Below are 12,439 nucleotides of genomic sequence, written 5' to 3'. Positions count from 1 at the left end.
GTCACTCTCTCTAACTCCTCCCCAAGGGTAAAGCAGCTACTTCCCCAAAGTACCACAGTGATTTTTAGCATTAAATAGTGTAACTCCTGCTACTTGGATTCTAGAGGTGTTGCAAAGAAAAAGAAGAATTTACAGTGATAATAAAATGGCACCGTGTTAAGGCAACTATGTTCAGAGTTGGCACTTAGATCAGGTACTGGGAGTGTTTCAGACCGTAAATGTACATCAATTAAAACTTTGACATTATTTAGATGAGCAATATTTGCTTGCATTTATCCTCTCGCAATTGTAAATAGTAAGTAGTAGCCAACATACACAAAAAGAGTATCCAAGAAAATAAGATATTTTAAAAAGTAAGATTATATTCGTTAAGAGGAAAAACCTCATTGAATTACCAGATACACAATGTGGAAAACTAAATGAAATCCCTCAGAGTAAAAAAGAAAAACAGAAAATAATCATTATGCTGTACATAGACCTTACAGAGACCAAGAAAGGCCAATTTCTAACATCTAGATTTTCTGATGTATTGAAATTTGCTTTATTTTTAAAATATATCGTTGATAAATATTCTGCTATAGATTTTCACTTAGCCAGCTAATATACTGATTGATGAGCCTGTAACCAATTTTAAAATTCAGAAGCGAAAACGATCCATGGAATCCGTCCTCAACGTGGTTATGGGTCACCCTAACTCCAGCGTTCCGAAGTCGGGAGACATACATGAGTCCATCGTCTCTTAACACGTCATACTGACAGGTGATGATGTAGGTCAGAGGTAAACCACGCAACTTGTGGTCATCAGCCAACAGGGGGGCTGCCCTCACATCCAGGAATCCTGGATATTTCTTTGATAGCTCAGAACTGCCATAAATTGGATTGTTATACACATATCCTTTTATAAACCTCTCAGGGAGCAAGGAACTCCAATTAACAAACTTGAATAAGTGACTTGATTCCACAGGAACATGTTGGTGGGAAAGCATGGCTTTCTCAAGTGATCTATCTGTAGTAAAATATTCACTCCAGAACCTGACCATGAGTGATTTGGACAGAACAGGAAAATGCGAATATCCTTGGTATGATGGTGTATCTACGTCAAGAGGCTGAAGGGCAGGATAAATTAAAGACTGGACCTTGAGTTTGATCTTGACATCCGGATCATCTAAGAGCTGAGAAATAATTAAAATTACTTGCATGAAATATTTTCAGTTTAAAACAATAAAATAACTAACAAAATTATATATAGATTCATAATCTCAGAAAGACATAAGTAATAATTGGAATACACCATCTGAACAAAATTTCAAATATCCAAAATAGGATTCTAGAACTAGATATTCTTTAATTAAAGGGTACTTTTAACTTAAGGATAATCATCTGTCTCATACTCCTCATGGATAATGCAAAATATCTAAGCAATAATTAGAAAGTTAATGTCTTACCCTTTCTACAAAGAATGACAACCAGAAGAACATGCATAAATTTGACCTTTTTACTCCTTTGTTAATATGAGAGTTTATTAAAAGAGTCTACTATGCCAGTAGGCTTTGCCATGGAAAGAAAGGATCACTTAACAGGGATTTCTGACCTGGCTTTGATGCCAGTGACGTCCTATTTTGAGGGATTTGGGCAGGCTTTCTGTGTGAAACATTCTGTTAAAATGACTCTTTCCTACATCAGGCCTAAGGTGCTCATGTTTGTAAAGGTCAATGGTCTGCAGAGAGGTGCACAAACACCATAGTGGCCAAAACAGTGATCCATAAGTTAGAATAAAAATTCAAAACATATTTCAATTTTTGAAGACATGTTTTAAAATGCAGTTTTATATGTTTTCAAAACACACAATATACTATACTGTAAAAAAAATGTATATAACTTCTACATAAAAATACAGATATTGGATTCCTCAAATATTTTGCTAATCTTAGTGTTTATCCATGTTGTAACATAATAATCAAAGTAGACCTCTTTGGACACTTTGAAGACCATTTATGAAGATCATTGCAGGTTACCAGGTATTTTTATATAAATTTATTCATGTGCCCCTAAAAACAACTCTGTAAAGTTGAAAGGTTTCATTTTGTCTCATAGTTGAGGAAATGGGTGCTTACAGGGATTAAGTAAACTGGCGAAGATCACATGTAGAATGACTGCTTCTCAAGAAAATCCAAGTCTCCTGCTGTCTAATTTCGTGTTTTTTCTGCTATACTCTGAAACCTATGGCAACAATCAGAAATCCGCTCTGGGAAGTTTCAAACTCCTGTTCCACATTGTGGTTGCAGCAAAGCCTCACCATAACACTCTTTCCTTTTGGAAATATTGTACAAGAAACTCTAGTGGCCAAAATACCTTTTTAGTGTAAAATAATTATAAATGAATATCGTCAACAAGACAAATAAAGCAATGTTTTTTAATTGCTTTAAATCCATCCTTTATAATTAAAATCAACTAGTAAAATCCAGACTCTACACCTGTAGTCCACAGGCAGCTTCCCCGTCTGGCTTCCACCGCTAAATGGGAAAACAGCTTGGATTTTAAACAATCAATAGCAGGTTTTTTTTTTCTGTTCATGGAAACAGAACTCATGTTACATATAATCTGGGATAAAATATGCTATGTATTATTATTATTATATTACTATTATTAAGTGACAGATAAAAACAACTGATTTTATGTAAGCAAAGAAATTTTTTGAATACTTTATATTTCTTCTTTGTAAATGGCATAGAAAGTTTTGAATGTGCTGTTAGTTTCTAAAAGTAGTGTGCTTCTTCAGGCAATCCAGGAAGACCGCACTGGAGGTGACTGAGTCCATCCGCACCTCTAACAATGTGATAAGATCAGTGTTCGGTCACACAAGTATATAAACTCATTCATCTCACTAGTATAATATTTTACTGACATGTATATAATTTTAAATCAACAATCTATCTAGAGAATTATCATTTCATTAAGAAAGAAAGGAACCTATGACAGGAGTAGCAATTCACATTTTGATATTTTAGACATTTCTTCTCAATATTCTCTTTAATATTTCCCCCAAAATCACTATCCTTATACAGGTCTTCCCGATCTTAGGATGGGGTTACTTCCGCATAAACCCATTGGAAGTTGAAAATCTCCTACGTGGAAAATGCATTTAACTTGCCTAACCTACCCAGCATCCTGGCTCAGCCTCCCTACCAGAAACACGCCTGCAACACTGACGTTAGCCTACGGTTGGTCAAAATCATCTAACACAAAGCCTATTTCATAATAAAGTGTTGAGTATCTCACGTTATTAATTGAATACTGTACTGAAAGTGAGAAACAGAATGGCCGCGTGGGTACAGAAGGGTTGTGAGTGCATCAGTGGTTTACCCTCGTGATTGCATGGCTGACTGGGAGCTGTGGCTGCCGGTGCCCAGAATCACAAGAGAGCATTGTACTGCATATCGCTAGCCCACGATCAAAATTCAAAATTCCCGGTATGGTTTCTGCTGAATGCACACCGCTTTCGCACCATCGTAAAGTCGAAATATCTAGGTCAGGGACCGTCTGCACTTGCATTTACATTTTAATATATTTATTAAAGTACTGTTTATAAGTAGACTATTTTAAAAAAAAAAAGACAAACCTAGAAATGATGAGCATCGTACCTGTTGCGTTACTGCTGCCGCTAAATTTCCTCCCGCGCTGTCTCCAGAAACAGCAACCCTCTCAGGGTTCACGCCGTATTTTGCAAGAACTTTTTCACGTAAGAACCACTTTAAGGCATTATACACATCTTCAAATTGAGTTGGGAAATGATACTTAGGGGCTAATCTGTAGCTGTGGAGAGAAAACATGCTTTTCATGTCACTTATATTTTTGCTTTTTATGAAAGCATAATACACATGTCAGAAATGCATGTATCTCAAGTGTACAACTCAGTTTCCAAATGGAACACAGCCATATAACCAACACCTGGACCATGCAATAGAGGGTTGCCAGAGCCCTCCCTGAAGCTCTCTTCCATTTAATCTCCCCAAGCCCTGAAGCATCCACCAGCCTGACACACAGCGTAGGTTAATTTTGCCTGGTTTTGCCCTTTCAACAAATGGAATCATTCGGCCTGTACTCCCAGGTGTCTGGCCTCCATTGTTCACCATGATGATTTGGAGCCTCATCCCCTTTGCTGTGTGCTTCTGACCTCGTGTCGGATACTCTACTGTGTGACTATGTCACAACTCACTTATCCATCAAAATGTTGATGGGCATTTGCGTTGTTTGCACTCTTGGACCTTCACAAACAGTGATGCTGTGAATATCCTAGCACGTGTTTTTTGATGAACATACGTATGCATTTTTGCTGACATATACCTGTAAGTGTTATTGATGGTCACAGAGTATATGCTTAGCTGTACTTAATATCGTCAAAGAGTTTTGCAAGGTGGTGGTACCAAGTTATTCTTGAGCCAGAAGTTTATGAAAGTGCCTGTTAATACATCTTCTCACCAACACTTCTTATTTATGTCTTTTTCATTTAGCTATAATACTGAGTGTATAGAAGTATTTCCTTGTCATTGTAATTTGTACTTTCCTGGCGTAAACTAACTTTTCGTATGTTTATTGGTGATTTGGATCTCCTTTTCTGTACGTTGTCTTTTTGAGCTTTTTCCTCCATACTTCTATTAATTGGTAGATGTCTATATATTTTGGATTAAAGAAATACATTCTTATATACACATATATGTTCTCTTAATGTTTAATATGCACATATATGTTTTCTTAATTTTTAATATAACCACTTCATTGTGATATAATTCACACACTATAAAATTAACCCACTTAAAGAGTGCAGTTCAATGGTTCTTAGTGTATTCAGAGAGCTGTGCAACCATCATCACAATCAATGTTAGAACATTTTCATTACCCCAAAAATAACCCCTGTACCCGTTAGTAGTTGCTTCTCATTTCTCCTCATCCTCCACCCCAAGCCCTAGGCAACCACTAATCTACTTTCTGTCTCTATAGATTTGCCTACTCTGGACATTTCATATAAATGAAATCAGAAAATCGGTGGCCTTTTGTGACTGGCTTTTCACTTAGCATACTAATTTCAAGCTTTACCCACATTATAGCATTCCTTTTTATTGACAATGAGCATTCATCTTTCAATTATATGGGTATATTACATTTTATTTATCCTTTCATGCGTCAGTGGACATTGGGCTTTTTCCACTTTCGGGGTTTTATTAATAATGCTGCTATGCATATACACGTTTTTGTAAACATACGTTTTTATTTCCCCTGCATATATATCAAAGAGTGAATATGCTGAGTCATATGCTAACTCTGTTTAACCTTTTGAGGAACAGCCAAAAGCTTTTCCAAAGTGGCTGCACCTTTCACACTCCCACTGGCATTATGGAGGGTTCCAATTTCTCCATTTCCTTGCTAAAACTTGTAATCTATTTTTTTATTATGCTCATCCTAGTGTGTGTGAAATTGTGTGTGTAAAATTCTCATTGTGGTTTTGATTTGTGTTTATCTGATGGCTAATGATGCTGAGAATCTTTTCATGTGCTCATTGGCCATTATAATTTTAGAGTCAAAATTATTGAATTTTTAAAGAGTGTCATTTACCTTTAATACAAATAAAATAAGTGTATTCAAAGGCAAGGCCTGTGTTTGCATAAAAATTTGAAAGCATATTTCATTTTTCAAGAATGTGTGATTTTTTAGTAATTTAATGAATCAAACATAGGTGTATATCTTAACGGTGTCATTTGACTTGCATCTTTAAGAAAACCATCTTTAAAAATAAACTTGGAATACAAAATTTTGCATAAGCTTGGATTTAAAAAATTTTTATTCTAATCCCTATATGACTATATTTCAATTTTATAATAATGAATTACCTTGATAAATGGCCACGACTGTTAACTCTTAACTTTTCCTTCATTTCCTGAAGTTTAAGTTTACACAGGGGTATGTGGCTCTGACATAGTCTACCTGCTAATTCACCACCTGATTTTACTCTCCCTAAGTGTTCTTTTCAAGTGCGGATTATTGGTCTAACATGCTATTTTACACTAACTTATTGGCTTGGTTTGTTTAGTTTGATAATACATTTTAATTGTTTGGACTAATCAAGTGTTAGTCACTGGGCTGAGTCCCTTCCAGGAATGTTACCACTTCATCTTCACAATAACCACCTCAAGTAGGAACTATTTATGACACACTTTTATAGATGATTCTTTGACGCCAAGGCACTCATCCTAAAGATTGTCAGTATAACATTGAGAGGAAATCCAGTCCAAGTAATTATGTCCATGGATAACACAGTTAAAATTTACGTGAAAAACCCTTTACTTTTAGCTCTTCCTTCTTGCCTTAAGAGCATACACACACATACGTACACGTATTTTCTTTCTTGACTCTGATCCGAGTAGTCTAGACTTCACTTTCTATCACCTACTTAATCTTATCTGAGAAACATTGATTTTGGCATAATCATGCATCGACCAATGAAGTTGAGTGATTGTGGGCATGTAAGGCATCTGGTCTGAAAACAAAGAAACACAGCTCTTACTCAGTTGATATGACAACAGCATCAAGTCTGTCTGCTGTCCATCTTGACAGTGAGTCATAACCTTTTAAAGCTGAAATAAAAGGAAAAAAGCAGGACTTTAGTGAAAATGGACAAATGAAGACAGGATATTTCCTTCACAAAAATCCCATTGTGCTTGCTTTATATTCTGAGAATTCTCCATCTGTCTGCACAGAAATACCAGGGAGACAAATGAAGTGCTGCACTTATCCATAGGAAACCACCCATCCACAACTCAGTAGAATTTGAGTTTCACACAGAACCTCCTCACCGCTGTTCTTCTCTTTATCTTTTGTCCTTCACATTTTGTCTTTGGCTCTTCTGAGCCAGCTTTATTCTCGGGAAGACTAATCTCATCTCCCTTACTGGAAGAGATATTGACTTGACTCTGTGTTAGGTGATGAGTATTTCAGACAAAAAGACAAGTTACTGACTTGACGAATGTGCTGTTAGATAAGTGAGCCAAGGAGCTATAAACAGAATTGTGGTAACATAGAAGGACCCCCTAAATCTGCATGCGACAATAGAAAAACATCTGAAAATACGGGGGGTAGAACTATGCCCCCTTAACACACAGAGTTGGAACTCCCTCATTTACAGCTTGCATCCACACTGCTATCCTAAAGATGTATCTAGCTGAGCTCTGTCTTTGCCTCTTTTTCTCTTGTCTAGGAGGAAGACTGATGCTTTTCTAGTTTTTTTAAATAAAGATTGGCACCTGAGCTAAATCTGTCGGCAATCTTTTCTTTTTTTGTTCCCTTCTTTTCCCGGAAGAGCCCCAGTACATAGTTGTATATCGTAGGTGTAGGTACTTCCAGTTGTGCTATGTGAGATGCCGCCTCAGCGTGGCTTGATGATTGGTGCCATGTCCATGCCCAGGATCCGAACTGGCGAAACCCTGGGCCGCCGAAGCGGAGCACCTAAACCTAACCATTCGGCCACGGGGCCGGCCCCCTGATGCTCTTCTTAACCGTCTCCAACCCTCCTATCCATATGCAATACTTTACCACTGCTCTGACTCTCCTTCCCTCTTATCTCCTCTGGGATGTTCCACATTGGTCAACCCTTGACGCCCACCTATTCTAGCACGCATCTACTTATTGCCTTCATTTCCTTCAGTCTACCAACTTGCTCATGTCTTTCCCACATAAAAAAAATAAAATAATACAAAATGCTCTTACTTAACTCTCCTTTCAATTTATCATTTTCTTGCTTATTCCTTTCTTAACTAAGTCCCTTTAAGGCCATCAATCCTTCTTACCATTTCCTTTTCTCTCACTTTTTGCTCATTGCAATGCATTTCTATGTGAACGTTCCATCAAATCTGTCCGCAACAATATTGTCATAAAAAATTCAACACCCAAGAGACATACTTCTGTCCTGACTTGGCACCTCTACACCATTCAGTAGTTTTTATTAATCTTTCTTTCTTGAGACTCTCACCTCTTCTGGCTTTCTTTTCATTTTTTTACCTCTTTGGCCACTTCTCAGTGCCTTGCTGGTTGCTTATTCTTTCAGCCAATGCTATGTCTCTGTTCCTCAGGGGTCTGTCCTCAACCTCCCAGTCCCCCCATCAGAAGCAAGACAATCATCTTAGATTCTCTCTCAATCTCTCTCTTTCTTCTCCTCTCCTTCCCTCCTATCTTCACACATCAATTGAAAATTTTGCTTAATTTCAAGCCTGTAACATTTCTTATTTGGACTAATTTATTCTTCCTCTCTGAGAGAGCTCAGAGTTCTTAATTAGAGCCCAATCCAATCTCCATTCCCTTAACTGATCTGTATCCCGTTTATCTGAGGTAAGCAGGTGAGTATCAAGCACCCTGGGACTCAGGTGGGTGAGGTGATTTTCTCAAAGTCACACAACTGGGACCTTTAAACCAGTGCTTTCACTTCTAAGTATGGTCCTCTTTCTGCTATAATCCTATTCATCAAGAAATTTGCAACCTGCACATTCAATCTTGATTACACTGGTCTATTATTTGCTAAATTTATCACTTTTTTTTAAACACACTGTGTGCTTTATTTATTTATCCACTGATTATAGATTATCTCCATTAGAATGTAAGCTCCAAGAAGCAGGGAGTCTTGTCTATTCAAAGAGACAGATCCAGAGCTCCTAGAATGTTGCCAGTCATGTAGCAAATATGTGAGTAAATGGGTTGACATGTCAGCTGGTCCTCTCATATCAAACAGAGAAACGCAGAAATAGCAAAGTCTGTTCTTTTAGAGTCGCTGCAATAAATATGAAAACACTGTCTTCTCAATTCTACCTGGATTGAAGAGAAAAGTATATGTAGAAGAGAATAATTTGAAGCTTCAAAGAAGAGTAAAACTTAGGCAGGAGAACAAAGCAAGAGAAGACGAAAGAGACTGCAGTGTCCCGGCAGAAGAGCCCTGTATACCTATTGGAGACGCTGTTTTCTAATAAAATGTTTGCAAACTATCTTAGTGATAGAGATTTTTCAAAGCATTCACTTACCAGCACTTCCCAAACACCAACCACCGCCATGGATGTAAAACACACCCCTCCTCAGGGCTTCTGACTTCCTCTTGGGCACGTACACACGGACAGGAATATGGTTGAATGTTGTCTCAGTCACAGCGACATTTTCATCTGAGGTTGGTGGAACTTCATCAAAACTCATACCAATCATCATGGAATCCATCAAATGGTTGAGTCCCAGCATCTCCAGAAATGTAGCCTAAAAACGAAATTCACACCCACCTTGGAATTCAAGTTCCAAAGAGAGCTATGAACAAGTACACGCTGTCCTTTAATAAGCTCAAGTGAAATGAACTAAATTCTTGTTCATGAACCCTCTTTGGTCCTTTTAGAAGAACCAGAAGTCAGAAGTTGTGCCTACAGTGGTTGCTAAAAAGGAGAGTGAGTGCTCAGTTAGTCCTTATTCCATAAAAATGTGTCAGGTTCCGCACTAAGCTTCAGGGTTACACAGCTGAGCGCGAGAAAGGCTCTTCTCGAGAACCTCAGAGTTAAGTGGGAAAGACAAAGAAGAAACTGTTTGAAAAACAATGTAAATACATCCCTACATCTCTGCACATGTACTTTGGGAGCAGACAGCACATGATTACAAAAGCTCCCTGGGCGTGGCAAACGGAGAGCAGTTTTCAAGCAGGAAGTGCAATTTTATCTGAGTCTTAAAAGTAAGGCCTTTTCTGAAGAATTTGGCTAAACTAAGAAATTAAAAAACCCTTCCAGACAGAGGAACTAATTTAGTTTGGAGATAGGGAGGCCCTTATGGATCCCCCGAGGTACAGCTATAAAGCTGGGTCACACTGGGAGTGAAGCAATGGGCGGGACAAAAAGGGAGGGCCAGCCTGCCACCTGCATCCCATCTTTTCATTCTAGAACAGTCGGTGTCCTAAGCCCTTTACGTGGATTAATCTTAATAATATTAATGACTAGCCTGCACATGAGGTAGGTAATATTATATATTCAGAGAAGAGGAAAATGAGCCCAGGAAGGTTACATGAGTAGTTCAAAGTCACACAGCTGGTGAGTCGTATTTACCAGGATTGAAATCCAGTAGTTTGAGTCTTGATTTAATGTTCATAGCATAATAAATAAATATATGAAAAGATATTCAAAGACTGCCAGACATGTGAGGGAAGCCAGCCAAACTAATCGGGAAAAACAAGACAAATCAAGAGAATAACTCACTACCCAAACAACAAACCAACAAACCAAAAAAGTAAATCAAAAATGACAAAAGACGTCGAAACAATTTTTAAAATGTATATCCTCTGAGAGCCCTGAAAATATGTTACGCTCACAAATGGTGGACAGACTGCAAAAAAAAGGCGACTGGAGAAGAAGAAAAGCTCAAAAACGGAGAAATAGAATTGCTTAAATGAATTTTTAAAAAGTAATAGCAAGACTCAAAGAAACAATAACCAAATCCTCTCACAGATTGCAGAGCAAAGAAAGGAAATATGAGAAAAAAATTATTTGGCTTCTTGAAGCTCTTTGATAGCTCTACTCTGCGCACAGAATTCAATCAAAGCCTCCTGCCACTGCCCACAGAGCATGCGTGACATGACATCCAGCCTCTCCTCGCTAAATTCCAAGAACTTCCCCACAATCCCACTGGCTCACGTGATTTCTTGAACTTGTCACCGTTTTGCAGCTGGGACTTTTGCACTTGTTGCCAGCTCTGCTGGAACACTCTTTCTTAACACTTAGGTGGCTGGTTCCTTTTCATCATTCTGGTCTCAAATCAGGGGTTTCCTCTTCAGAGGGGCTTTCTCTGATCATACAACCCTGCTCCTGCCATTTGCCTGAATGACTCTTTTCTCCTCCTGCTTGACTCCTTCTAGGCACTGCTCATGCTCATGAATTATTCAGTCATTTGATTTTAGTTTGTTATTTTTCTCCACCACTTGAAAGGAAGTTCTGTGGCAGCAGACTCCTTGTTTTTCCAATAGGATTTAATATAGTTCAGTTGTTCAATGTGAGAAATAAAAGATCAGTCTCTAGAAAGAGACTTTTAGAGACTGAAGGGAATACAATAATCAAAGAAGTAATGGGAAAACATCCCCAAGGAGGCAGAGAGATCTGCCCCGTTTTTGCAGGTCAGCCCAAGAGCCGCTCAGGCAGGCAGCCAGTTGCCAGGACACCCCAGGGTGCCCCCTTCCTTTTCTGAGTGTCATGACTCTCATGGTTAACCCTGGGCACATGCCAACCTGCCTGCTTACAGGGCACTTCCTTGAGAACTTACTGACATGCCCTTAGTCTAGACTCTGGATCCCAAAAGGATTGCAGAAAAGTCTATAACCAGCAGAGTGCCACAGAGTCAGATGATCTCTGACTTGTTGACAAAATTACAGAGCAAACTACCTCTAAGATAGGCGCTTCAAACAACTGACACTCTCATGACGTTAATGCTCCCTAAACAAAGCATTTTTTAGTAAAAGCTACTCAAATGCCTCCTCGCTTGTTTTCCTTGATACTGTTTAACATGATTCTGATATATAAACTAGAAAACAAGCAAACAAACAAGGGAGCAACACTTCTAAACAGTCAATAGACAAAAAATACAGCATTTATTTTTCAAAAGTGAATCAATAAAAAAAAAAACAGAAAAAAACCCCAAATCCTGAAAAACTTACTTCTCCAGATTAAATGGTTGCATCTGCACTTCTAAATGCATAAAACCCCAAACTTACCAAATGCACTGCAGATTTCAGATATGTGTTGAACAACATCATCCTCCATGGCTCCTCAAAATTCTCTGGGAGAGGTGTGTAAACGTAATACGCTAAGAGGATGCCCACGCTCAGAAGGTACAGTGATTTTCTTCCCATGATGCAGCGCCTACGCTCCTCTGTCTTCCAAATCACAGAGAGTAAACTTACTTGATATGCAGGAACAGTGTACTGAGTTTCAGCTCCACACAGAGGCTTTATCTTCCTTTTTGAATGTAGAGCTGCTCACCTAGTTTTGGGGCTGGCAAAAGGTTTACCCTTCATTGGCTATCCAGAAATAATCACACTGAGTAAGCGTTCAAGGTTCAGTGAATCACAGAGACCTGGGCAAGCTGTGTGAACTACACACTCTTATTTGTATTCCAGTAAACAAACAGGGATTGAACAATAGCTTGGGAAAGAGTCTTTTAATGCAAAGAGAATAGTCCATATTAAATACACGTGTTGCAGAATCTTTTTTCTACAGTAAATTACCACAGAACAAGAGAAAACAGACATACACATTTTTAAAGCGAGAGGGTAGGAAACAAGACAGCCATGATCTCTGCCCTGCAGAATCTACATTATCTTGCAGGAAACAGAAACATTAGCAATTAAGCCTGATCATTTTTTGAGAGAAGAGTTATACAAATAGTG

General features: G+C 38.3%; 1 protein-coding gene across 1 annotated transcript; it reads right to left on the bottom strand.

Annotated features, from left to right (window-relative positions):
* Positions 1–342: 342 nt before the first annotated feature.
* On the bottom strand, positions 343–12,170 carry AADAC (arylacetamide deacetylase). The gene is made up of 5 exons (XM_014731924.3): positions 11,765–12,170; positions 9,060–9,282; positions 6,560–6,629; positions 3,642–3,813; positions 343–1,172 (listed from the first exon to the last, which is right to left on the bottom strand). The coding sequence occupies exons 1-5, from the start codon at positions 11,900–11,902 to the stop codon at positions 576–578; spliced, it is 1,200 nt and encodes a 399-aa protein (XP_014587410.1). The 5' UTR covers positions 11,903–12,170; the 3' UTR covers positions 343–575.
* Positions 12,171–12,439: the final 269 nt, after the last annotated feature.

Source organism: Equus caballus, chromosome 16 (assembly GCF_041296265.1).
Source record: "Equus caballus isolate H_3958 breed thoroughbred chromosome 16, TB-T2T, whole genome shotgun sequence".
Lineage (NCBI taxonomy): Eukaryota > Metazoa > Chordata > Mammalia > Perissodactyla > Equidae > Equus > Equus caballus.
This window is presented reverse-complemented; position numbering and strand designations above follow the sequence as displayed.